At 36.4% G+C, this 27,640-nt stretch overlaps 1 protein-coding gene across 1 annotated transcript in view; it reads left to right on the plus strand.

The window, feature by feature from the left end:
• LOC115423019 (chemokine-like protein TAFA-2) overlaps window positions 1-22,719 on the plus strand; it is a 162,624-nt gene extending 139,905 nt beyond the window's left edge. The window contains exons 3-5 of the mRNA XM_030139697.1: window positions 7,779-7,928; window positions 12,347-12,471; window positions 21,765-22,719. Coding sequence (XP_029995557.1) covers window positions 7,779-7,928; window positions 12,347-12,471; window positions 21,765-21,776 — 287 coding nt within the window. The 3' untranslated portion in view covers window positions 21,777-22,719. The remainder of the gene's footprint in view (window positions 1-7,778; window positions 7,929-12,346; window positions 12,472-21,764) is intronic.
• The last annotated feature ends 4,921 nt before the right edge of the window (window positions 22,720-27,640 follow it).

Here is a 27,640-nt window from a genome sequence, read left to right on the forward strand (position 1 = left end):
GAATTTCTGCAGCTCTCTGCTTTCAGTCTGATTCAAAAGACTAAATATAAACAGAGATGACCTGACATTGTGTCATGCTGTTATGGAAAAGTGAATCCACTTTTCTTGAATTCCATGTCAAGACACAGAGTAGATCGATGGAGTCATATCTAGGTTGTGTTTGACAATCTAAAGTCAATCAGAAGATCTTATTAGAGCTTGGAGACAGGCCTTTGATAAAGTCCCTTTATGTCAGAATGTTCTGAAGACGTGGTTTATGGAAAATAGGTTCAATTTTTATTTGGGTGACTCAGAGGTGAAAGAATAGGTCAAAATCTGTAAACCATCCTATTGAATGAATGACCAGAGAATAAACACTGTGACACTGAAACAAGAAGTCTCTAGTGAATGTCCTCTTCATCAATGGACATTTGTGCCAAAGATGAATTCATTACAACCAGTTCTTCCTTAGATATTGCAATCACAAGAAGTGGACATATGGTCGGACAGACAGTTGGAAAACATATTGCCTCCAGCCATCGCTATCACAGATACAGAGCCTTAAAAACACAAACGCTTCATTGAAATCCAGCATTCATTGACTTTCATAAAAAAATGAAAATAAAAAACTCCTTCCATCAACACAACAGAAGGTCATACACAGCGCTAAAGATGCTATTCAGATCATGAAAGTATCCGTTCATTCTGTGTCTCCTCAAATGTAACTAATTACACAGCGATGTAGTGGGTAAATGCAGAGCTGTGAAAAGTTCATGCTTTGGCCTGAGGCTGGTGTGAAAGGGGAGCACACATGGCATCCAAATGGGAAAGTTCTCATCTTCTAAGAGTGAGGTCTGCGCTCACTAAATTTAATGGTGATTTTCTAAATAAATATAGACATTTCTTCACCGGTCACTGGAAATCAACTTAAATTTAGCAATAAATACATTTTGTATCGGAATAGAGTGTTTTAATTTATATATTTGGTATTCAGAGCTATATATGTTTGTACATGTAGAGCTTTTATATGTATATATTTACATATTTTTACTATCTTTTTCTGTTGTATTGATCATTTCTTTCCTGCTACTTTATTTTACTTGAATGGAGCAACTGTATCACCCAATAATTTCCCCCAGGATAAATAAATTCTCTTCTGATTCTGCTCTGTTTTGTCATTGTTTAGTGATGGGTCCGATCAAGCAAAAGTGAACATCAACATGAAAAAGTAAATTTGCATGCATCATTTATCAAGTGGGCTCATTTTTTAGCGAAAGATCTCTATTTTATGGAACTGTTATATTTTCTAAAATACTACTTGTAGAAAAAAAAGTTACAACCAATTTTTTTTTTATCGTACTTTTTACACCACAGCCATAGCTTGAATTTGATGCTAAAAATTATATCTAAAAAAATTTGAAAATGTATTCAATCTGTTGATTATATAGATGATTAAGTTTCAAGTATTAGATTTTCATTATTTTGTGAATATTATTGATATTTATGAGTTTGAACATTTGTGAGTTGCTTAAAAGGCCCTGTCCCCCTGTTAGTATTAAATACATTAAATAAAACACTGTGATTATATCTGGCTTGTTATAAAAAATAAGTCAACATTTTGGGTGACACATACAATGGTAAAGAGTCGTCCATGTCTTACTATGGCAGCCTGTCCACGTGCTACCATATTCTCATGTCAATAAAACAGAGACTTTTCAATATTTTACTCTAAAATTTATTTTCAGCATAGTTGACCATAATATCTAAAAGGTTTTGTCCAACTTGACATTAATTTCTGTCGAGAACCACATGTTTTGAATGTTTGTGTAAAGCTTAAAAAATTGATGTCCGTTTCAAGTCCATGTGTTACCGAGCAGTAATTTGACATTTGTTGTGATCTCCCCAAATTTTGTTATACATAATGTTAACCCTTAGGGGTCCACAGTCATGACATTTTCAACACGTCGTAGCGTTGGAAGTCGCCACTTTTTATTTGATGTTGATAGAGCAAATACAACTGAAGATTTCATGTTTTGATACCAGAGCAAACAAATATGAGTAAAAGTATGAAAATGAGGTGGGGCGGGCATTATATTTCTTACCATATCTTTGTAATTTTTTGTCTTTTTTCAAAACGGTAAAAACTGGCCTCCTGAACCGGATGCAGAAACTGGGAGAACTGGAGGGGGGGGTGAGACAACTGAAGAAAACGCCTATGTAAAGACATGCTTTTATGTCAAATATTTGAGTATAGTTTAAATTTATTACAATTTTAATTTTATATATCTAATATTTGGAACCAATATTCATTTTTAAAATCTTTGAAAAGGTTCATTAAGCATGTTTTTGTTATTTATGCAATAAATTATATACATTTTTCAAATTGGATTATATATATTTTTTGTGTTTTTTGGCCTTTTGTGTTGATATAGTAGGATAGAGCAAAAAACTAATAAGCAGATGAGATAGATGAAGTTGTGCTGGAAAAAAAAAAAAAAAGATACCAAACATGCATATTGTAAACATTTCTTTACGTAGTATATAGAGGCAAAATCAAAAGTATTCAAAAACGGCCAAAACAGGCTCAGACCCCCAAGGGTTAAAGTGCTTATCGGCTAAAATTTGCTTAGAGGTCTTGTTTATGCCCTTGTGCATAGCAAATCAATATAAGTGAATCCCCAGAGGAACTTTGTGTTGGTAAATGCAAGTTATGCAAATTTACAGGATTTCAGTTCTGTTGCAACATGTTGATGGTCATATGAACTATGTTTTCAGCTCAAAAATGTCCAATTTCATCACAATTAATGCTATATTTTCATGTCACAAATGGCCAAGTTATATTTTAACTGAATTTACCTGAAAAGCAAGTATTCTATTCTTTTAGATTCTCCAATTTTTCTTACGAGATTACATACTACATATCACATGCTTTATTTTTACAGGTTGCAATATGGAGTATGGTGCTGATCCATCCTGCTTATGTTACGCCAATACATACATTAAGAATGTCACATGTCACTTTTTAAATCAACAGTTTTCTAATAATAAGCATTTTTATAAAGAAATAACAATTCTATATTGTTATTTACTCTTTAGTATGATGATGAACTGTACAATAAATAATTATGATACTAGTTTTTGCACAGGGATCATTTGTGGAAACAGTGACATGGCTGCCGAGCATCAGTATGATGGGATCTGTAACAACCATGTCACATCCGTCCACTGCCACATTTTGTGTTTTTTGTTAAGCTATTATTGTTTCAGATCCACAATACTAACATTTATGAATAAGAGGATAATTAGCAATAGTAAGTATATAAGTTTATTCCTAATAAAGTACTGGTACTGACCAGATCATCATGGGTAATGTCACGTCCATCCACCAGCAAAAGTTTTCACATACACATGCTATTCAAAATCCAATATTTCTGAAAATATAGCTTCCACTGTCAAATAATATCAGTAGTCTGTGCACAAATGTATTAGCATTATTTTAACACAGTTCTATGCATTTCTTACAACTTTTTTTTTTTTACAAAAATGGCCACTCATTTGACCCCCCAAGTAAATTTTTGCCGTTATAAATACCTACTCAAATATGTATAATACATGCATCTAAGTTACTCTGCTCACATGACAGAGACTGTTGAACACCAAATGTGTCCATGTGTTACTACTTGATCAGACCCTGAATGTGATATGTTAGATTCAGATTCAGACAGTCAGTGTTTGTACCTTGTGGCCCCACCACTTAGGGAATAAAAGGGAAATAAGAGAACATAAAGGAATGATGAGACACAGACACACAGAGGGAGTGATATTAAAATGTGCCTTTCACAGAGATATTAATTGGATTGGGCATCGCAGGACTGATGCTTTGTCTTTTTCTCATTAACGGAGCAAATTAAGAACTTTTCAAATCTCTGTTAGTCTATTTAACTGATTCATTTCATTCAGCTTGCCTCGCTTTTAAATACTCTTCAGACAGAGCACAGCCATTGTTTGGTGCTTTAGTTTTCATTGCTATGCAGCGTACACTCTTTGTTGGATTGTAGGCGGATTCTTTTGTAATGGAAATCGCAGGAACTTACAAGAACTGTGTTATGAAGCTCAAAATACACAACTTTGACATTCATGAGACAAAACATACACACACATGTAAAACATCCTCTTGACATGCAACGTTCGGATGCTTGTTTGCATTGTTTTCGTCGAAATCTATGTATTATCAGGCAGATGTGTGTACACAAACATATACAGTACACACACAGTGTACACAGGGCTGGTGACAGGGTGATTGTTTGTCCTTGACATTTTCATGCATTTGATGAAAGGCTGGTTTGAAAGGGCCATGTGTGGAAATCACAAATCTTCAAGTGTAGAGTGATTTATTTGTTCCCTCTCATTTAGCTGACTCAGGGGACTTGTGCGCTTTGGGGTGGACTAGTTTTTAATTATCTACTGCACCGTCTGATTGAAGTTTATGCATATAAGGCCTCACACTAATTGGTAGCTATACAACAAATAAATGGGTCTCTCTTCATTAATACTGCATCTTATTCTCAGTTGGGAAGTGATATTATTGTGCAATCACATCAGTATATGCTAATACAAACACTCCTGGAGTATACTCTTTTCTCTTTCTTAGCTGCTGCCATACTTCTTCGTGCACTATACATTATTTACAAAGTACTACAGACTGGCCACTTGTGACTAGTTAATGCAATTATTGTTAAGGTTTTAGGTCCACTTTTAGAAAACGGTGTTGTATAACCAGTTAGTCTTGCATAATCCATCTTCACACTTTGTTAGCATCGTGCCAGTGCTGTACATAGGTCTCCACTATCGTTATGGAAGTGGCCTCTTAAACTGTAATGTCATTTCCTGTGTTCAGTGTGCTCTTAGTTCAGTGCTGGTTGTCTAACAAAAAAAGCACAAACACTCTGACAATATATAATGATTTTAAAAAAAAAAATAGAATGAATTTACTCTCTGTTTTTTTGTTTGTTTGTTTGTTTTTTAAAAAAAATTGTATTAGATCTTTATATTTTAAGTATTTATTATTATTATTTGTATTTTCTTCTTTGTGTCTGTAAGCCTGTGCATTATGTTAATCTATTTGCTTGGATGATTTTTCTTTTTGACATCTTGATGTTTGTTCAAAATTCCCTTATTTTTTATATACATGTATATTTTCAATAAAGTTGAAAAAGTGAACTGAAAAAAAAAAAAAAAAAAAAGTTCTGTACCAGCTGTCATTCTACCACTCTCACTTTGATGACAAACAGTAGATATGAGCAAATGATTGATGATGAAGTTACAATCCTTAAATTCATGGGGAAAACCAAGATGTCCTTAAATCTGATCTACAGCTGTTAAAATGGATCTTTATGGATTCAGAAAAAAGCTTGTATAAGTTGTTGCTCCTGTGTTTTATTTGTCAGCCCTTTATCTTTACCTTTTATGCTGTCCAGCTCTGGGGAAGTTAAATAAATCGACAATTTATGTCAACATTTAGGGGACAGACAGTTAAGCATGGTGTGATGCACTGGTGTAAACGGATCAGGAGTTTAAGCAGTATTTATTTATTTTTTTTAAATATCACATATGTATATTCTTAACCCAAAAAGACCCAGTGTGACATTTGTGGCAGTTTCCAAATTAATTTTTCTCTATATTTAACCATCCTTAAGTGATTTATCACCATTTATTGTAACATTATCCTCTACATTTTCTGTTTTTTACAGTGACATCAGGTATTTCCCTACATTCTGTAAATTTCCCTATGGGATAAATAAAGTATCTATCTATCTATCTATCTATCTATCTATCTATCTATCTATCTATCTATCTATCTATCTATCTATCTATCTATCTATCTATCTATCTATCTATCTATCTATCTATCTATCTATCTATCTATCTATCTATCTATCTATCTATCTATCTATCTATCTATCTATCTATCTTCAGTTTACTAAACATGTAGATGTTCATAAAAGCTCCAAGTAAAGTTAAGGATTATTATATCAAAAACAGAGAAAACTGAAAAAAAAGTGACTTTTTCAGCAAACTATCATTAACTGAACATAAAATGAGATTGATCCATCTCCATGGGTTTTACTGGTGAATCAATGTTGTAGAAGATGACAGTGTTTCCATGGTAACTACGGAGCCTCTGAAGGTCCAAATGGGATGATTTACATTTACATATATAGGATTAGTGGATTGTCAGGTCTTAAACAGTTTAGATCAGTAGATGCTATTGGTCGATGGTGTGTGTTTGGGTCTTTATCGGTTAATATCAGTTTAATTATATTCAGTAAAAGCTACATTCAGATTATTTGTGGTGTTTTATCCAGTGGTAATTCTACTGTGTTGGTCTTCTAAATGTGTCCACGTGAACCTCAGTCTACTGCAGGTTAAATCACTGACTGTGGATAATTACACTAATCACTGTATTTTAATAAAACGAATGAATTTAGTCTACAGGCTCTGCCGTTGTTGACAGTTATGACCTGGAAATAAGTTATTCTGCACAATAATGTCAGACTGAAAAAAAGCAGATAGCGATAAAAGTTCTCTAGGTTGTTTGGCTATTTCTTGGGTGGCACTGAGTGCACGATACTGTGACAGTGCATTTGCATTTGCACTTGAAGTTGTTTTTCTGGAACAGAGGAAGTGTGTCGTGGTATTAAAATGACTAAATCCCTGCAAAAGAAGAACTTGCCATTTTAAGGGTGTATCTGCAGCTCAGTGGATGTTGTTCTTTCATGTTGCGAAGGGGATTTTCAAAGCAATGAGTTATAGCAGAAGGATGGAGAATAACAATCCTGACACCGTGCAATGGAAAACATTCACCCTTATTCTGGCAGAGCACTTCCCATGAGCCACAGTAGAAAACAACTGCTTTGACCAGATCTTATTTCAAAAATACATCTACATTTGGAGCCAAAGAATAAAAAATATAGTCACATATGAAGATACACCTGGTCATTTTAATATTAACCCTTTCATGCATAGTGGTCACTACAGTGGACAGCTGTTCAAAGGTGTTTTCTTGTATATTCATGGATTTTGTTATTTTAGTTCCATATCAGCCAACACAGTGGACTCTTATCCATCATCCCATACACTGCAATTCATACCATTACAGTAACTTTGCTGTTCTAGATAAACCTGATCTGCAGCAACATGTTTGAGTGTAAAAAAAAAACAAAAACCTGCTAATTGTTATTAGACTGTAATTAACTGGGGTTATTTTTTGTTGCTTTTTTAAACAAAAAGTTGGGGTTTTTTTTGCATATTATCTCCATGAAGTGAGTAATAACTAGTATTAGAGTGTGTTAAAATGTGAGAAAACATCAGATTAGCAGCATTAAACATGTTTTTATTTCATAGTTTTTGCACAGTATATCAGTAAATACATGTTTTTTTTGCTTGTAAAATTAAACACATGGTGTCCAGGTGAGTGGACATTTTTGTAACTCCATGAAAAATAGGTCCAAAAAAAATCTCAATCTCATTGTTTTTTTTTTTTGGGGGGGGGGCCCTAAGAGGAATAAAAATCACTCGGGGGGGAAAAAAAAAAAAAAAAAAAAAACTTGATTAAGGTTCTCATAATTCATGCATTAAAGGGTTAAATGTTACTTTACATAAATAACTCAATATTTGAAGCCATTTGTATATGTTTTTTTTTATACTGTACACATGTAAGAGTCTGCCAAAATGTGTTTGTAACTGCACCAAACCTCGCTCATGTTCTGACCACTGTGTGTGACATCTGTCTTTTCCAGTGCATGTGAAGGCGGGGACATGTGAGGTAATTGCTGCTCATCGCTGCTGTAACAAAAACAAGATTGAGGAGAGATCTCAGACTGTCAAATGTTCCTGCTTCCCTGGACAAGTCGCCGGCACCACTCGGGCCATGCCTTCCTGTGTTGATGGTATGTAACACAATACATCCTGTGCCATGCAGTGTAATGCATTAGATTAAAGTACACTCTGGTTTGACAGGGGAGACATCTATGAGTGACAAATTAAAGGAAAACATATTAACCCTTAGGGGTCTGAGCCTATTTTGGCCGTTTTTGAGTACTTTGGATTTTGCCTTTATATACTATATAAAGAAATGTTTATTTTACCCATCTTTTTTTCAGCACAACTTCCTCTATCTCATCTGCTTATTATTTTTTTCCACTTTAACCTACTATATCAACATAAAAGTACAAAAAACACACAAAATATATAAAATCCAATTTGAAAAAGGTATATAATTTATTGAATAAATAACACAACGATGCTTAGCGAACCTTTTCAAATATTTTAAAAGTGAATATTGTTTTCAAATATTAGGTATATAAAATCAAAATTGTAATAAATTAAAACTATACTCAAATATTTGACATAAATGCATATCTTTACAGAGGCGTTTTCTCCGGTTTTCTCACCCTCACCTGTAATGCTCATGTAGTCTGTGGATCACAATCTGCAGAGTTGGCCAGTTTTTTCCATTTTGAACGAGGACAAAAAATGACGAAGATATGGTCAGAAATACAAAGTTTGCTTTATATTGCTATAATAACACTGTATCGTTTGTTTGCTCCGGGTTCAAACCATCATATCGCTGGTTGTATTTGCTCTAACAACATCAAATAAGAAGTGGGAGAGTGTTTCAAGTCCACACTTTCGAACTCAATTATCTCCAGTGGTCTACGTGACCGACTTCCGACATGTTGAAAATATCATGTGATTCAGTCACGGGGCCGTGACCGTGGACCCCCAAGGGTTAATATTCTACCATACCTATAACCAACTTCATTATTTTGTTTAACCACTCTGTAGAAATGCAGACTGAAATTGACTCAAATTATCTTTACATTTTATACTGTTTCCTGCTCCAGACTTTATAAACCTGAACTAATAGAAACACATCCTCTCTGCAGGTTTATTTTCTGGTGAATTTAGGTGAATTATAACAATGATGGATGTCATAAGGTCACAGATGTAAAAGTGGAAAAATACTACATAAAAAATTCAGATGTTTTTCCTTTTATATTGAGCAGTTCAGTCAATCTGATGTGAACATAAAAGGACTCTAAACATGAATTCTGATAGCAAACATAATCATTTGCAGAAAGTGTTATCTTTCTAGAGCTGCTTTGTTGTCTATGAATGACAATGAATGAAAAGGTTGACTCTGTAGACCCAATGTTTGTTTCGGTTGTTGCACATAAATGAGCTTTGTTTCACAGTACTGCAGACAATTCCAAACTAGAAAATGTACCAATATACCCGGAAAATCCCTAGGCTACTGTTCCGGTGTCCACAAAATCGGTATCCTTCACCGCTGCTGCTGCTGCTGCTGCTATGAAGTGTGGCACTTGATGAAATCACAAGAGTCTCAGTAGCTCCTTTGGTTTTGCTTTTGAGTGCTTTCAGGTTTGGCCTTTTGTGTATTAGGTCTTAATGAAACGTATTTACTCACAAAACCTGATGTTATTAAGGCTTTTGAGAGGAAAAGTCACACTTTAATTTTACTCTAATAAAGGTTCTTTTCTTTATTCTGTGTCATTCCTAATGTAGCTCCTCTTGTGTTTTGCTAAAGACACTTCACTTGGCCATTTTCACTTAATTTCACTGAACACTAAGAGGCTCCGATGCATCCAGGGCAGCTGGCTCATGCATATCTTAACACAAGTTGTATCCTTTTTGATTTCCTTCCCTGGCCGAATTGAACATGCAAATGATCCTAATCAAAATCAATCCAGCGTCCATGAAGCCTACAGATACTATAATACTCTGCATAATTAAATAGAAAAAAACAGACCTCTACAGCTGTCACTATAACCACATAACAGCATTATAATTGACAATGCATTTTGACAAGTCAACCGTAGACGATGGTAAGCAACCAAGACAACCTGAGACGGCAAAGAATTACCTTAAGTCCATGAGCTGCTGGTTTGGCTTCTGAACTCTGACGTGCAGAAAATCTGATTTATTTTTACCGAAGCAATCGCATGGAACATGATTTTAGAGTGTAAAAACATTTTTTTGGTTTGATTCTCTAGAGCCTGTCAGCACAAAAAGTGTCTGGTTAATCCACTTTAACCTGCAGGAGTTTGCATTATAATGTATTTGTCTCCTACTGAGGAAATAAATCAAATCATTTTACTATGGTTACTCAGAGAACTGCTGGCTACAGAACTTACTTTATTTTGCTACTTTGCACCATAGCACATCACTTTACTATGTCATGTTCATGCTGTATTAAATATAGTACTTATTGTATGAATTATTTATGATCCCATACTACTACTTAGTGCATATTTATCAGTTCATCTAATGTTACAGTGCTGTAATGCTATTTGTCTATTGTGAAGAAGCCTTTAAGTATGTGCATTCATTGGACACTTCAGTTTTGTACTTCTTCAATCTTATGCTGTTAACCAGAATATGTACGACAGAATATGTGACAAAACATACCTGCTCAACCTCTCAGTACTTTTAATTCAAATAAGCAATAACTTGTTTTTACATTTCAGTTCTCTTATTATTATTATTATTATTATTATTATTATTATTATTATTATTATTATTATTATTATTATTACTTTTTTTCTGACCAGTACTCTATTTCACAAATGTGTATTTGTGTTTGTCTGTGCAATAACTGTTTTCATATGTTTTAGCTGTGTTTATGTTTTGTTTATGTTTTTATTCATGTCTTTTTCTAACTCTGTGACTCCAGGAAATGCACAAGAATTCCAGTGTACCTATACTGCGATGTATCTGTGCAAATGGCAAATAAAATCTATTGTATTCTATTGTATTCTATTGTATTCTATTCTATTCAAAAAATACTGTAAGCCCTTAATGAATGACAGTCGTCACATGATCTCATATCTCCCTGGCTGCCAAAAAACAAATCAAATATGATAGTATGCCACAGTAATATGACATTTTCAGGAGTAGTTTGATGGAAAATATGAAAAGTTTATAGAAAAAACAGCCAAAGGACCCACTCCAACCATAACTTGAACTGTAGAGTCCATTTATTTCTGAACAGCTATAGTAGTTTGTGATTTGGTTGTCCATGTTGGCTTTTCTGGGGCCCAAACTGACCATATTTGGACAAAAGGGGTGAGGCCGTGGGAGTACAAGAGGTCAGAACCATCTGAAAGGGGTCATGGATGAGCTAATGCTAAATGCTAGCTTAATGATGTGGTAAAATGGTACACTTGATCAAGCACTATGTAACCAAGTCACTTTATGGTCTAATAGGGTAACCTATTAACTATAATAGAACTGGATTCAGAAAAGAATTAACTCAGAGAGTGCAGGAGATTAAGCAAAACAATGCAAAGACTTTTATTTGACCTGAGATCTTAACATAGCAATAATTACAAGAAGGATCTCTAGAGCATTTAGGTGCAGAAGTGCCATTACAACCACAAAACAAAAGTGAAACTTAACTTTGATCATCCAACTCCAGGCTTCTATGCCTCTCTTTTACTACGGAGTCTACACGAAATTTTCACAACTTCTAACCTATATCCACTGGGCTCCCTGCAAATATTGGGCTCCATGAATTTGTCATGTTTACCCCCCCTTTACGGCACCCCAGACCAGGGCCTTTTGGAGACACCTCCCTTACTCCGGTACCTGGCTTGATTTTGGGGTCCAAGGCCTTGTCACTTGACCCAAAATATTTATATCATAATACTGGAAGGTGTCGAAGCATCTGTGTGTGTGTGTCTGCACAGTTCAGAAAAAATGAGATGCTTTTAACTGGCCAATTTGGTACCTACAGTTGAGGAATAGTCCCATCTCCACATGAAATATCCCAGCAAGTTGATAGGACCAATATTTTGGGAGATATTAGTAATTTGGAATACAATAGCCTTAAAATCATGTTGCTATGCCTTTGACAGTTGATAGGAAGTGCAGTACCACGCTGCATGATGGGAAATGAAGTTAAAAACAGAAATGACGCATTTACTAACTTCAGTCCCTAGATATCAGTATTAATATGACCCATGGTTCCCCACTGGTCAATGCACTAGTAACCAATAGTGCTGCAAATCTGGTGAAATTAAAAAGAAATATTCAGTATTCTCTTAGTTCTTTACATAAAATGGTGGCAGGCTGATAGATTTGTTTATTATTTTTACTAGAACATTTCTATTTGTGACTAATGTCTGTGAGGTCGACACCATTTCCTTGCTGATGATACGTCAACCTAACGCTGATAATATGAATACTCCTGCTGTCAGTAATACAGTAATGCACCAAAAGCATCATGCCACATCTTCAACAAATGAAATCTCTGCCTTTTCTTCCTCTCTCTCTCCTCCTCCAGCCTCCATTGTAGCCCAGAAGTGGTGGTGTCAAATGCAGCCGTGTATGGAAGGTGAGGAGTGTAAGGTTCTCCCTGACCTCACAGGATGGAGCTGCAGCACAGGCAACAAAGTCAAGACCACAAAGGTTGGTGTACAGACAATAAATCTCTCTCTTTAGCCGCCCCCCCCCCCCCCTTTTTCTGCCTGGGACATGCATGCTCAGACCCACCAACGTGTGACCCACTTCCACCTCCATGATGTTACAGCTCTATCTCTTCTCCGTTCTCTCGTATTTGTGTCTATCTATTATTTTTTCCCTCCTCTTTTTGTGCGTACCTACTATTTATTTTCATCTTTTCCTTTCGCATAACTCTTTTTCTCACCCAGTTTTTACTTTTTCTTCTTCTGCCCGTCTTGGACCAAACATCAAACATTTTTTCTGCAGAAAAATAAGGCCAACAAGAACAAGGCGAATAACACAAACACGCGAGCCAGAGACACACATACACACAAACACAACATCACAATTCCCTTCACTCCCAGTTTCCTTGCTTCCCTGCGTCAGACTGGCATGCCATCTGACTCGATGCAAAAACAACTCCCCACATCGAATACACTAGAGTGGTGATTGTCCTCAGATAGTTTTTATGCTCCGGTTGCTCGATAATATGTGCTGTTTTTGTAACTGCGTGTGTTCTTTGGCCTGTACTGACCACTTGACTGTGCCTTCCCATGTGTGAAGGTGTTTATATCTCTAATGTATCTCTATGCTGAGCCCCCCTTCGGCACCTGTTGGTCGCTCTGCCGTGAACCGACCTCTCAGCTGTCTGTCATAGTATTGAATTGTGTGAGACTCACCTCTGGTCACTGTACGCTGGTGTTTCTAACCACCATCCTTCTCTCTCTGCCTTCTCACCTTCCATTATTCATGGCCGGGTGCAGACCTTTGTTTTCTGCCTAAATAATTGATCGTGGGCGTGGCCAGAGGAGGGAGAGTGCATCTCCTTGACTAGAAGAGAGAAGGATAAGAAAAGCTCAGACACTCATGGTCTCCTCTCTCTTTCCCACTCTCTCTTTCTTTAAAACACTCAAAGGCCGTCTCCCGTACGCCGAGCTGATTAAGAATTCCTTTCCTACTTTTTCCTCTGCTCACCTCTCACCTTGCAAAGTGGATCTCGCCCCTTCAAGTTACACTCTTCTCCTCTTTTTTTTTCTCCCTTCAACAGCCTCTCGTCCTTCGGTTCTACACCCGGCTAAATTCGCGTTAAGCTGCTCATGAGTGTAACTGAACTTCTCCAATTCAACGCCCACATGAGAGCGAGAAAGAGATAAATAGAAAATGACAAAGTTGTCTAAGAGTATCTATCTGAAGAGAGAGACACACGAGGGGAGATCAGATATGAAGATGATGTAATTTTTGAATATGTAAGTGCCGTAAGGAAGTTGTTCTAAGCATTTGATCTCATGCGTTTAGTTTTTTATCAGCTTCACTATGAACATTTATAATTTCTTGAATGAGATCAAAGAAATCCGGCTTGAGCCAGGCATCGCTTTATCATTGACACTGTCGTGGTTTGGAGGAGCACAAATATTTGCTGTCTCTTGCATTCAGGTCTTTGATCAATGATCTTCATTTGCCTGTGTGTGTTTGTGTGTACACTATGTGAACGTGTTGGCTGATGTGTTTGCCTGATGATGAAAAGAGGGCTTTTTCCCCCCTCTGGTGTGGTACACTGAGGTCAAGATGCGCAGGCATCCAGATCAATAGCATCGAACGTTCTCTTATAGTCCCATTAAGACCGGCTCGTAAATTGAAATTGACGATGGAGTGAGTGAGAGAGAGGGTGAGAGAAAAGAGAGAGAAACATGAGAAGCAGTAAAAAAGTATCTGAGGGAAACAACTGGAAAGTGGGAAGGAAGAGGAGTAGATGAATATAAAGGAAACAGATGTATGCAAAGTTATTCAACTGGTCAGTAACATGAGATCATGCTAGTGCTGCGTATACAGAGCAGACAACAGGGAAGAGGGTTTGGCAGCCTTTCCATCGCTGGCAGGAAGCTGAGGAAAGGAGGAGAAGAGGAGGGCAGAGGGAGGAGAGAGGGAGGGGACATGAGACAGCTCGATCAATGCCAAATAATATCATATGGATGAGCAGACAGACACGGCCGTGCTGCCAAACCACAGAGCTGTCATACACTGCAAGTCACAAATGCAGTTGTGTAGATGGTGCACTCTGTTATACAGTATACACACATTAAGAGATGAATAACGACATGACAGCAATGCATTCATGTATGTTTGACTGTCACAACATCGACAGCAAAGAGATGCAGCGGTATGGAAGCACGTTTCTGAAAGCATATTTTCACAAACAGTTAAACCAAACTCATTAAACATTTAGTTCGGCTGTATTTTGATGCAGCTTTATGAATGTCAGAGAAGGAGAAAAAGAGAAAAGTCTATCTTGTGTTTCCCCTTGGACAGTTTAAAATGGGAATAATTATGTTAATAATGACATCTAATATTTATAAACGTTATGAAAATTATTCGGCAACATTTCTGTGAATCACATTATTTAAGGATTATTCTTAAATCATGAAACTTCGACTGCAAAAATGTGAAGTTGTAGGTAGGGTGTAGCAGGTAAAACTAGGTGTGGTTACAGGGATTAACTGTTTTTTTTCCCACAATGACAAACACACAGTTATCAACAAATAACACTGTGCGAGCGATGCAGTCATGTGTGTTTCACCATCAGGAAATCAACGGTAAAAGGATGCAGCAGTCGGCAAACACATTTATGAAATCACATTTTTCACAAGCAGTTAACCCAAACTCATTAAACATTTAGTTTAGTTGTATTTTCAGTTTTATGAATTTCAGAGAATGAGGAAAAACAAATCAAGGCCAGACACTTTCAGTAATGGCTTTCCATAATTTCCATTATGTGACTACGTTAGTCATAACGAGTGTGTATAATGTAGGAAAGGAGGGGACATCTGCCTTGTGGCCAAATGAGCTGCCTCTAGCAAAGACAGTTAAAGCTTGTGGACTAAGCAATAAAAAATGTGGCACTCATGGGTCTAAAAAGGCCCGAAGAGATGACACTCGAGCTCTGCTCATGTGCTTTGTAAATCGAGATCTAAGTGCCTAAATCCGCTTTCTAATTGGGCACAGAAAGAGCCACCTACGGGCATATTTAAACAGGCAAGAGGATGAACACCTAAAGGGACTTTGACTTAGCACCTAAAAGCACGGCAGACACAGAGATGCAGCGGTGTGCGTGCATAGTGAACTGGCTTGACAACAAACGCCCGCAGACTCTTTGATCAGGCACAGGAGTAGATGCCTGAAGGCAGTGGGATCGAGCCCAAGAAGGGTGGCCTGGAGCCATCCACAGCACATACAGTAGAGGAGTCTCAGCTGCCAGCGCACCGGAAAAGGCTGCTCTCTGCATTCGCTGATGGATAGCCTTCACTTTGTTTGCCACCACCCGCTCTGGACAAAAGACTGAGTCCCTCAAAAGAAAATACAGGAGGGACAGCAGGTGTTAAGGCCCAGAAGGGAGTCAGCGTAACACCAGGGAAGGGCTTGAAAACAGAAGGAAACTATCAAAGGGTCTGGTATGGGTGACTCTATCTATCTATCTATACAATGCCTGACCAAAAAAAAAAAAAAAAGTCACACATGCAATATTTGACTGCACCACCTTTGGTTTTGATTACAGTAGACATTCACTGTCACATCTTTTTTGTCACTTAATGCTTATGTAGGTGTCACAGTAAGGTTCATAATATTTTTTCCATCCATAGTTGTATTAATTTTTGATTATTGATGATGTAGAATCGGACCGCTGCATCAAGTCTTCATCACATCCCAAATTAGAGTCTGGACTTTATGGAGGCTAATCCATGTGTGTAAATGATGTCTCATTCTCCCTGAACCATTCTGTCAAAAGCCTGATGACCCTGATCAGTCCTGGCATTGTCCAATCTTTTTGATGTTACAGAAATGAGAGGCTACTTGCTGCAGTTAGAGTTGGTTGGATGCACTGGTCTGATTCTCCAGCATCAAATATCAAAAATTAATGCAACTAGGGATGTAATGATTACCGGTATAATGATAAACTGTGGTAAAATTCCCGACGGTTAGTATTACTGTTTCAAATTCTAATTACCATTAAAACCGTGTTTAATTACCACACTTTGACAAACTCATGGTGATGCTGCTCATTTCCTAGAGAAGCAGCAGCATCCCAGGCGTGCATGCACAGTTTGCAATGTTTGACCTCTGAAAACATGGTGGAAGTCACCCACAGGGACAGCGCTCCAGAGGTTTTTCCCCACTAAAAGGTTTAATGTGGATAATGTTTCTGCCACATTACTATGTTTAAATGGTAGTGTTGCTTTTATATGCACATTTCATTTCTAGAGGTACATGAAACAGTGAAAGTGTTCTTTCTGTACCAGTTCTTAAATCTGGAAGACTAGATCTAGTCTTGAGCACTGAATGTAAAGAAAAGTATTCTTGGTTCTTATCTAGAATTTGCACAAAGAGCAGTTATCTCTGTGTGAATGTGAGAGTGATTGTTTGTCTTTATATGTCGACCCTGCGATGAACTGGGAGTATCCAGGGTGTACCCCGCTTTCGCCCATAAATAGCTGGGATAGGCTCCAGCGACCCCCGTGACCCTAGTGAGGATAAAGTGGGTTCAGAAAATGAATGAATGAATGCAGATATCTCTTATGGCCATATGGTGTCATCTTTAATGCACATTTGTATGTTTGATATTTACATGTTAATATTTTAATGTTTCTGCCGACAGAAAGTACATTGTCCGTGTTATTTTATTTGTTTACTTTTTCAAAATAAAACTTGGTTGAATTATTTCAGTGTGTGTATAAGTACTTTTTGAACATTTTGAGCACATTTCAACAATACCGTGATAATAATGATAACTGTGATAATTTTGGTCTTAATAACCATGATATGAAATTTTCATATTGTTACATCCATAAATGCAACTATGGATGGAAAAAATATTATGAACCTTATTGTGACACTACATAAGCATTATGCGGCAAAAAAGATGTGACAGTGAATGTCTCCTGTAATCAAAACCAAAGGTGGTGCAGTCAAATATTGCATGTGCGACTTATATATAGTATGTAACAGAGATTTCCACAGTGGGAGTTGTCCTTGAAAGTCCCTGCTGTATATTTGGAGCCGGCTGTTATGCAAATGTAATCTTGTGATCTAGTGATCCTTGTGTGATCTTGTGAATCCTGGAGTTCCACAAGATAACATTGTTGGATAGCAGGACAGCTTGGCACAGTTGGCGGTGGTAACGGACGTCTAAGCTGATCTGCCAATCGAGTCACAAGGAAACATGAAACAAGTGAAGGAAACCGTACACAGCAAAGATGGAGGAGAAAAACTTGTTATTTGTAAAAAATCAAGTAAAAAATGAAGAAAATAATGAACCGCTTCAGTGGCTTGGTTATTCTGAACAATTTCTCAGTTTGATTTACATTAATATTTTTTTGTATTGTGACAAATACTGTTACAGTGATATGGAATGATACATGAGCCGATACTTACACGGATTAGTATCAAGGAAACCAATAACTTGGAAACTGATGTGCATTAACAGGAAGCAGTTGGGCGCTAAGAATTACATAGAAATGTTTTTCAGTGTCATGGATGATTTATTATATTAATCGATTGTTGTGTGGCTCCATGAACTAAAGATAAAACATGATTGAAAAATACTCTTTTTATAAAAACCACAGTACTGTGCAAAACTCTTCTGCCATCGTTACATTTATCATTTTACTTAGGTTGAGAGGTCAGATACATGCATTTTCAGTTTCTAAATTTATATAGAGTAGGTGCAGAAGGAACATACAGGAAATACATAAACAGTATTAAAACAAAAATACATCTTAGAAAAAACATATGATATGATAAAAGCTATATGGGTTCAACTGGACAGAGAAAAGAATAAAAGACGACTGAAGTCTAAAGAAATACTCTGGGATGTTCAGCCTGAAGCTTGGTTTAAGATCCCACAAGGTTATATAAGAGAACGTCCAGACAGTCGACCCAAGAGAGATCCGAACTAAATCCAAGTGGAGATCACACTAAATACGGACTTTAACCAGTAGAAGTCATTTCATTCTGATTTTTTTGTGTGTAGATATTTCCTGCATTGCCTTGTTATATCTTCATGAAGACTAAGAAATAACCCAACACAGCCTCAGATTTTTTGCACATATATTTTGCACCTACATTTTGTCATATATGCCATATATGACTGGAGAAACACATTCACAATGAATATATTACAACATTCAAAGAGGTTGCATTTAGATTTGTGGAGGACCAAACATAAGGACCAGGACAAAGGTGGTAAAATTAGGGAAAACTGATAATTTAATAAAGCTGAAAAATATTTAACAAAAGCGCCAAAAAAAATATCAATGAACAAAATGAACAAAGTTTGGGCCCAACTGAGGTCAAGTAAACTATAACTGTAACAGAACAAAACTGACCTTGAAATAATCTTGATTTTGCAATTTTGGTAGTTGTCAACGGCAAAACTTCAATTAGTGATATTATTTTTAATATATTACATTAGAAAAAGAACATTTGAAAAATTTAAATGTTAAAATTCTAGAGTAGGTCCAACACAAAACTTCCACTACCTTTCTGCTCAGTGTCAAATTTAAGGGATTATTTCAGCAATATTAGTCTTCAATTTTCACATTGAACTGATGAGATCATACAGTCAGGTTCAGCGACACAAATTGTGTTATTTTTCCTCCATGCTCTACCACAATGCATCTGAAATGAGGGAATCAAGATATCATTAATAGGCAGACATTCAGTTTTAAAAGAGTGATATTTTGCTTTTTTTTTTTTTTTTTAAATGGAATTATGCATATTAAAATATTTCCCTGTGGTCTACATAAACTCTAAATGCTATACGTGGGTCTGAATTCTTCATTAATTCAACTCCACAGATCCATCTTCAACCTTATTTCTGAGTAATGACACCAGAAAAGTTGTTTTGCGCACTGGCCCTTTAAATGCAAATGAGCCACTTCACCCCCCAACATGCTGTTCTGTCCCGTTCAGCCACTTGTGTTCGTTAACACAACCAACAACTGAACATTTTAGGTACTCAGCTCGAAGTTTGGACATATTTTCAGTATGGACTACAACCGCTGCTGCTGATAAACAATTAAGGTGTACTCAGAGAAATGTTCGTCGGAAGGTTTGACCTCATATGTGCAAATGTCGTGACGTAACTAGTTACAGACGTAACAAATTAAGAAGGAATTAAAACAGGTTGTAGAAATCCACTTGATTTTTGCCAAAATGAATATAAAGATAGCTTTGCAGGACCTGAAGGGTTCAAATTCAGACTTTTTGAACTATTAGGGTCCAAATACATAAATAAATGTACCAAAGACTAATAAAAGTGGGTTTAGCAAAATATGACCCCTTTAATTCATGGGGTTGAACAAAAAAATGACTAAATTTGTGTCACTGTAAAAAAAAACTTACAGATTTGACTAATGAATAAATATTCCTTTTTCATGCAGTACTTGCTCATGTTTCCCCATAGAGCTGTGCTGCTTTTGGGCGTTTTGGGCTAGTGGCTGAATAATGAATCCAATAATAGGCCAGGGTCATGGTCGGTCAAACACTATTACATGTTACACTGTTGTAGAAGATTTTATATCATGCCATATCGTCCGTCCCTTTATGGTCTATTACATACTGGAACAAACACAGTTAGTGGCAGGATGTGTTTGTTTGGTCATTGGTGGGTTAGAATAGAATAGAATAGAATAGAATAGAATAGAATAGAATAGAATAGAATAGAATAGAATAGAATAGAATAGAATAGCCTTTATTGTCATTGTGAGTATAACTGGAATGCTACTCCAGTCAGTGCAACAATATTAACAAAACACCAGTACAACAGAAAATAAGAAAAGAGCAAATATAAAATTACAAAAACTAGAAATGAGATAGCAAAACACAATAGAATTTTTCACAGTTTTACAAAGTAACATAAGTACAGACCTACGTAGAATTTTGAAAAATAGACACAATATGAATAGACGCAAATTTTCAGTATTAACAGTATGTGACAGTGTGTATATTTATGAACAATATTAACAGTATTACCAGTTTTGTCTGTTTTTAAATCCCTTCTTAAAACTCATCTTTTTTCCTTGATTTTCCAAATCATGTGAGATGGTAAATGTATCATTTTTATTCTATTATTTATTTGGTAGTGGTTTATTGTTCTTATTTTGTGTTGTTTTTAATTGTATGGCTTTTTATGTTTTGTTTTTTTAATCTATTCTTGTATTTTATTTTTATGTGGGTTTTATTTATTCTTCTGCACAGCACTTTTTTTTGTACAGTTCTATTTCTTTTAATCTATTCTGTATTTTATTCTTTAATTTTGGTTTTAATTGTTTTTCTGTACAGCACTTTGGTCCACTGCGGTTGTTTTAATGTGCTTTACAAATAAAGTTGGATTGGATTGCCAGCGAAAACAGTATGTATGTCATGAGCAGTATTATCAATATACAGCTGCGGAAAAAATTATTAGACCCTCAAAAGTCGTCAAAAACAATGGTTATACAATCAAGTATTAACTCCTGTGTGTATCATGTGACTAAAACAGACAGAAAAGAAAACATGGAAATAACTGTTTTTGTCAATACAATGCCATAGCTATTGATGTAAGAACTGAAGTGATTTTGGTTATTATCAAGAAAACCATGGAAGATGGTTAGATATCAGCTCTGAAATTAAACTCTTATGAGCTATTTTTGTTATCATTATATTTGTCCAAACAAACGTGCCTTTAATTGTACCAGGCTTTAAAAGGAACAAGAAATTGAAGAAAACAAGGGTGGACTAATAATTTCTTTGTGACTGTATTTCTTTATAGCTGGAAATAAACCAAAAAGGGAGTGTACGTGCAAAGTAAATGCAAATAAATTATGGAAAAGAAAATAGACAACACGTGATTAGAGCCACTGTCTCGACAAATAAACGAAATGGCGTGGCAAAGGGCCAGGCGCCGGGAATGAGGCGCTGTAGGCTGAATGCCATGATTCTGACTGTGTCTTGTTTAGTCTCGTTCCAGCAGAGGCAGAGGGGGGGTGGTTGCTGGCCGTGGTGGTGGTTCTCCACCAGCCACACTCACTTGCCATTATTCCCAAAAATGTGGACTGCGCTGCACTGTGTTTGCATTATTTAAAGCCTCCGGATATACACCACCAGCGCTGGCTCTCTTTTCTGTGACCTTTACTTACTTTGTAACACTCAACTGTTTCAGACTGCAACATAACTTTTGGGGGGATTATTTTTGGTGTGTTGACCCATTTCTTTTCTCCCCGTTTCAGGTGACCCGATAGTCCTGCTCGTCTCATGAAGAGAAGAGTAAATGGTGGTGGAGGTTCTTACACAGCACAATGGACCTATCAGTAGTGAGGAAATGCACTCCGGTGGACTTCTTTGTGGATCTAGTAATTGTTTCATTTTTCTGAGGATATCTAAGAAAAACATGGCTGAAGAGACAGGACTCTGACACTGCCTGCCATCATCCCAAACACAACTGAGTGTCCTTGGTCTTTTGCTGCAGAAGACTGTATCACCCACAATCCTTTACTTCTACTCCAAACAAGCAAACAACGTGAAGAAAAATGAACAATGACCTTAACAGAACTGGATTAGACGACAAACAAAACTCCTTCCATCAATCTGTACTCTTCATCTCTCTTCTCTGGCTTAGGTGTGTCCATACGGGGAATCAAAAGGGATCTGGATTTTAGACAGCTACTGTATCCTGTGTGACAAATATCACTACAAAAAAGGCAGTAGACGCAGAATGGCTGCCTCATGTAGTTTGAATGACACGCTTAAACTTAACTGTGCCACATGTGACACACTTAACGCTGTCAAAAAGTTTTTCAGATCAGAAACTGAACATTGTCTTTTTCTGTTCTTTCAGATTTCACCGCCTCCATAAAGAAGTTTTACCTTGAATAGTTTGTGGCTTACCACATGCCATTTTTTTTCTAAATGGAGAGACAGTTTGTCAGTCTTCTTTTAGTTTTCTTTTTATTTTGACAAGAGGACAGAATCCTTTCAGGGGTGAGGTTAGACTAATACCAAGTAGATGTTATGGTATATTGAAACATGTAAACGTGTAAAAAAAAATGGTCCATGGAATCAACGGGGCTAAAAATAAATTGATGCTCTAATGGTTTTAATATCTGTGTTTTTAAACGCCTGTTAACCGCTATTGAGTACATGTGTCAGTATTATATGAAATGAATAAAACCTTTCAAAAGAAAAGAGTCATTTTGCATTTTGTTTCTGCCTTCAAATAAAACTTATGAGGATAAAGTCATCATTTTCTGAACTTCATAAAAAGAAAATATTTAATTGTGAGACATTTTTCACAATTTAATCCATAAAGACCCAGAGTGACTTTTGTATCAGTTCCCAAATAACTTTTTCTCTCTAACCTTTCTTAAGTGATTTATCTCCATTTATTGCTATACATTATTTTGTGTTTTGGGAATTTTTGGTGAAAATCAAGTATTTTCTTAAATTTAATTTACTGATCATGTTGATGTTCATAAAAGCTCAGATTAAAGTTGAGAGTTTTTTATCAGAAACAGAGAAAACTGAAGAAAACCTGACTTTTTCAACAAAGATATTATTAACTGAACGTAAAACAAGTGTGTCCATCCACTGTCATTGATCCAACTCCATGGGTTTTCCTGATGAATCAATGTTGTAGAAGATGACAGTGTTTCCATGTTCATTACGGAGCCTAACGTCCAAATGGGTCATATCTGATGACTATGAAAAGACATCAAACTGCATTTTACACCAATTATTTACATGTATTTATAGGATTAGTGGATCAACAGGTATTAAACATTTTAGATCAGTAGATGGTTTTGGTTGACAGTGGATGTTTGGGTCTTTATGGGTTAAAGTATCTTCAAGAAATGTTTTTTATTTACATGAGAACTATAATTGTGGTGACTTCTCGATGAATTCTCCACATCTAACCTTTTCTTAGTGATTTATCACCATTTGTTATACTATTATCATCTGCATTTTGGATTTTTCAGTAAAAATTGTGCATTTTCCTATATCGATCTTACTGATAATGCAGATGTTAAAAAATATTCAAAGGAGAACAGAGACAACTGAAAAAAGTGGGCTTTTCCTGCTAGATATACCATTTAATGAACCTAAAAACAAGCCTCTACAACCATTGTCATTTGTAAAACTACTTGATTTTATTGGTGAATCAATGCTGCAGAAAATGACTGTTTACACTTTCACTATGAAGCTTCTCAAAGTCCAAAAGGGTCATATCTGATACTACTGAAAAGCTGAGAAACAGTATTTTACTTGAATTATTTAGATGTATTGACAGGATTAGTGGTTCAGAAGTTACTAAACATTTTAGATCAGTAGATGCTTTGGGTCACCGGTGGTTCTTTAGGTCTGTGAGGGTTCACTTGAATTCATCATCCCTATTTTGAGCCTCAAATAAACTGCTCTGAGCCTTTTTATTTTGCTGACAGTAAACTCTCCATATAAGGAATATTATTGGGTGTTGCCTGTGATGTGTGACTGACACATGATTAATTAGCTAATTAGACTTAATAGAACACCTCTGTGTAATGGGGCAGGGGGTATTACAAGAGAAACAGGCCTGATTTATTTATTTATTTATTCATTTTTTAACCACAGAATTAAAAATAAGTGAGAATACAGATGTGTGAATGCAGTATTTCAAGATGAACAGATCAGACCACTTAATCCCCTTTGACTTTACTATGTGAGCTTTCAGTCAGAGACCTTCAACACAGCTGCTTTTTGTCTGGTGATAGTTTTAAAACGGTGGTGCATTCAATGATGCACATTTTAGATGAGACGAGATCAATATGAGAGAAACTCTCTGAATTTTTGTCAACAAGATCTTGGTTGGATACCTCCAGCAGTAGCTTTAGGTTATGATGTAATGTTTAGCTTGTATTGCAACATTATTTGTCTCTGTTCTGATGCAGGGTGAAATATTGTGGCTCTTCTTACACCATATGTAGAATTTTTTCAATTAGTGAAACCACACTGGTGTTGTTCAGTGTTTTCAGGGTGTTTGCAAGTTGTATGTGAGACCATTATTAATAAACGTAGCCTCTGAAACCCAGTTGCCCCCAGTGCCCACAGTTCTATTTGTTTTGCCATGGCAATGCATTGCAATGCTTGTAGCAATAGATACATTAAATACATACACAGAGAAGAACATCCGCTAAATCCTCAAAAAAAAAAATGTCGAAAACAGAACACAAACAACAAACACTTAAATGTGCAAATATCTAAAACACGTCATAAATAATTTAACAAGTGGTACCAGGCACAACAAACCCCGCCCCTTGCATGTATTGTAGCTTATTTTGGCATCAATCCAGCTGATGTCATTATGTCTATGCGTGTGCTGATGTCAGCATATCAGCTGCTTCTATATACAGGGTGGGGAAGCAAAATTTACAATGAACATTTAGTTGTTTTTTCTCAGCAGGCACTACGTCAATTGTTTTGAAACCAAACATATATTGATGTCATAATCATACCTAACACTATTATCCATACCTTTTCAGAAACTTTTGCCCATATGAGTAATCAGGAAAGCAAACGTCAAAGAGTGTGTGATTTGCTGAATGCACTCGTCACACCAAAGGAGATTTCAAAATAGTTGGAGTGTCCATAAAGACTGTTTATAATGTAAAGAAGAGAATGACTATGAGCAAAACTATTACGAGAAAGTCTGGAAGATACTATTAAAGAAGAATGGGAGAAGTTGTCACCCGAATATTTGAGGAACACTTGCGCAAGTTTCAGGAAGCGTGTGAAGGCAGTTATTGAGAAAGAAGGAGGACACATAGAATAAAAACATTTTCTATTATGTCAATTTTCTTGTGGCAAATAAATTCTCATGACTTTCAATAAACTAATTGGTCATACACTGTCTTTCAATCCCTGCCTCAAAATATTGTAAATTTTGCTTCCCCACTCTGTATGTGCCAAGTTTGAAGTGCAGTTGTCCCTCACTATAATGCAGTTCACCTTTCGCAGCCTCGCTGTTTCGCAGATTTTTTTTTAGCGCAATTTTGCTTGCTTTGTTTTTACAGTGTATGAACATGCATTGTGTTCTGCGTCCTGATTGGCTAAGGGACTGTAGACCACTGTCAATCAATCTCCTCCGTGTCATGTCTCCTGTACAGTACAGAATGTGTTCGGCTTGCCAAATTTACATAAATGTTCGATCGCTAGCAGTGTGACTCTGAAGTGCTGCGTGTTTGCAAGTTTTCTCCCCGACAAAACCCACAATGTCGATGAAATGTTCTGCACCAACAAAGGCACCTGCGGTCGCACCCAAAAGGCAGAGGAAGATGCTAACCATCGCACAAAAGTTGGACTTCTGGACATGCTGAAGGAAGGCAGAAGTTACACGGCTGTAGGGCGCCATTTACAGCCTTAAAACATTTAAAACATTGTAAAAAATAAAGCTGACTACTTCGCGGATTCCGCCTATTGCGGGTTATTTTTAGAACGTAACCCCCGCGATAAACGAGGGACCACTGTAAATTAAAACAAAATTGATGTTTTTATAGACATCTGAAATTCCGCCCATTATTAAGTAAATGGGAGAAAAAAAAAAGATTTAAAAAATTAATTAAAAATTTGAACTTTGACCTACTCCTCCCAAAATGTAAACACATCTATTCTGGGTCACTGACAATCTATAAACTCAATTTGGTATGAATTCAACCAATAGTTTTGCTGCTAGTGTTAACAAACAAAGAAACAAACCGAACCAAAAACAATACCCCTTGCCTCCCCTTCAGGGTCAATTTACTTCAAACTTGGCACATATATGAACACAGTTGATATGCTGACATCACCGCACACATAGACATTATGGCATCAGCTGGATTGAAGCCAAAATAAACTCCAATACATGCGAGGGGTGGGGTTTGCTGTTCCTGGCACCACTTGTTACACTTTTTAATAGTTCTGAAGATAGGACAGTGACCGTGATATTTTTGCAAAGAGAATGTTTGTCTATCTTTGTTTCTAAGACTTGTCTGATGTCTGATTCATTTCTTCATGTCCATGTATTTTCAATAGGAGCCAGATGTGGACTATAGGCAGGACTGCCCACTCAGTCCAGTCATAACAGGACACTCTTTTTTATTTTTACTACATAGAACCTAATGTCAGCTTTTCCTGAAAACCACCTGAAACTTGGACTTGTATGACCACATGTTTCCACCGTCTTCCAGTCCATCTGTGATGAATTCAGGTCCACAGACCTCAGTGCTGTTTCTGCACAGTAGTGATACTGGGCTTCCTAGTTGCATTATACAGTTTCAGGTTGCATTTCTGCATTTCATCATGGTAGGATGACGGTTTCTCAAGCAAGGCCGTGTGATGGCTTGGAGGTCGCACACATTCAACTGTGGTTTCCGCCCTTGGTCTTTACACTCTGAAATGTCCATGGACTCCCTGAAGCGTTTCACCTCACGACATACTGCAGCTGGTCACAGAGCTCAGTTCTCTGCATGTTTTTTTTTTTTTTTTTTTTTTTTAGATGTAATGTTTCTGAGCTGTCTCAGTCACAATTATTTAAGCATGTTTTAGGACAGTGGTGTCAAACTCATTTTCTTCCAGGGACCCCATTCAGCTAAATTTAATCTGAAGTGGGCCAGACCAGTAAAATAGTAGCATAGTAACCAATAAATAATGACAACTCCAAATTGTTTTAGGACAAAAAATAACATTCACTTATGCCAATATTTACATTTACATACTATCCAAACAAAAACGATGTGAATAACCTGAAAAAAATGAAATTTGTTAAGAAATGTAAGTACAGTTTTATCAATATTATGCCTCAAATTATCATTTATATTTATAAACATGTGCATTATAGATCTGATCTACAAAGGCACAAAACATTTAGTAACAGGCAAAATATTGTTAAAATTGCACTTAATTTTCTTTAGACATTTCAGGTTGTTCATATTTGTTCAGGTTATTCACATTTTATTGTTAAAGGATAGTTTGTAAATGTAAACATTTTCATAATTTAATGTTTTTTGCACTAAATCAAAGAGAAAAAATTGGTGTTGTCATTATTTGTAGGTTATTATGGTACTTTATTTTTGAGTTTGATGCCTTAACTTGC

The sequence above is a fragment of the Sphaeramia orbicularis genome, chromosome 7, assembly GCF_902148855.1.
Source record: "Sphaeramia orbicularis chromosome 7, fSphaOr1.1, whole genome shotgun sequence".
Classification (NCBI taxonomy): Eukaryota; Metazoa; Chordata; class Actinopteri; order Kurtiformes; family Apogonidae; genus Sphaeramia; species Sphaeramia orbicularis.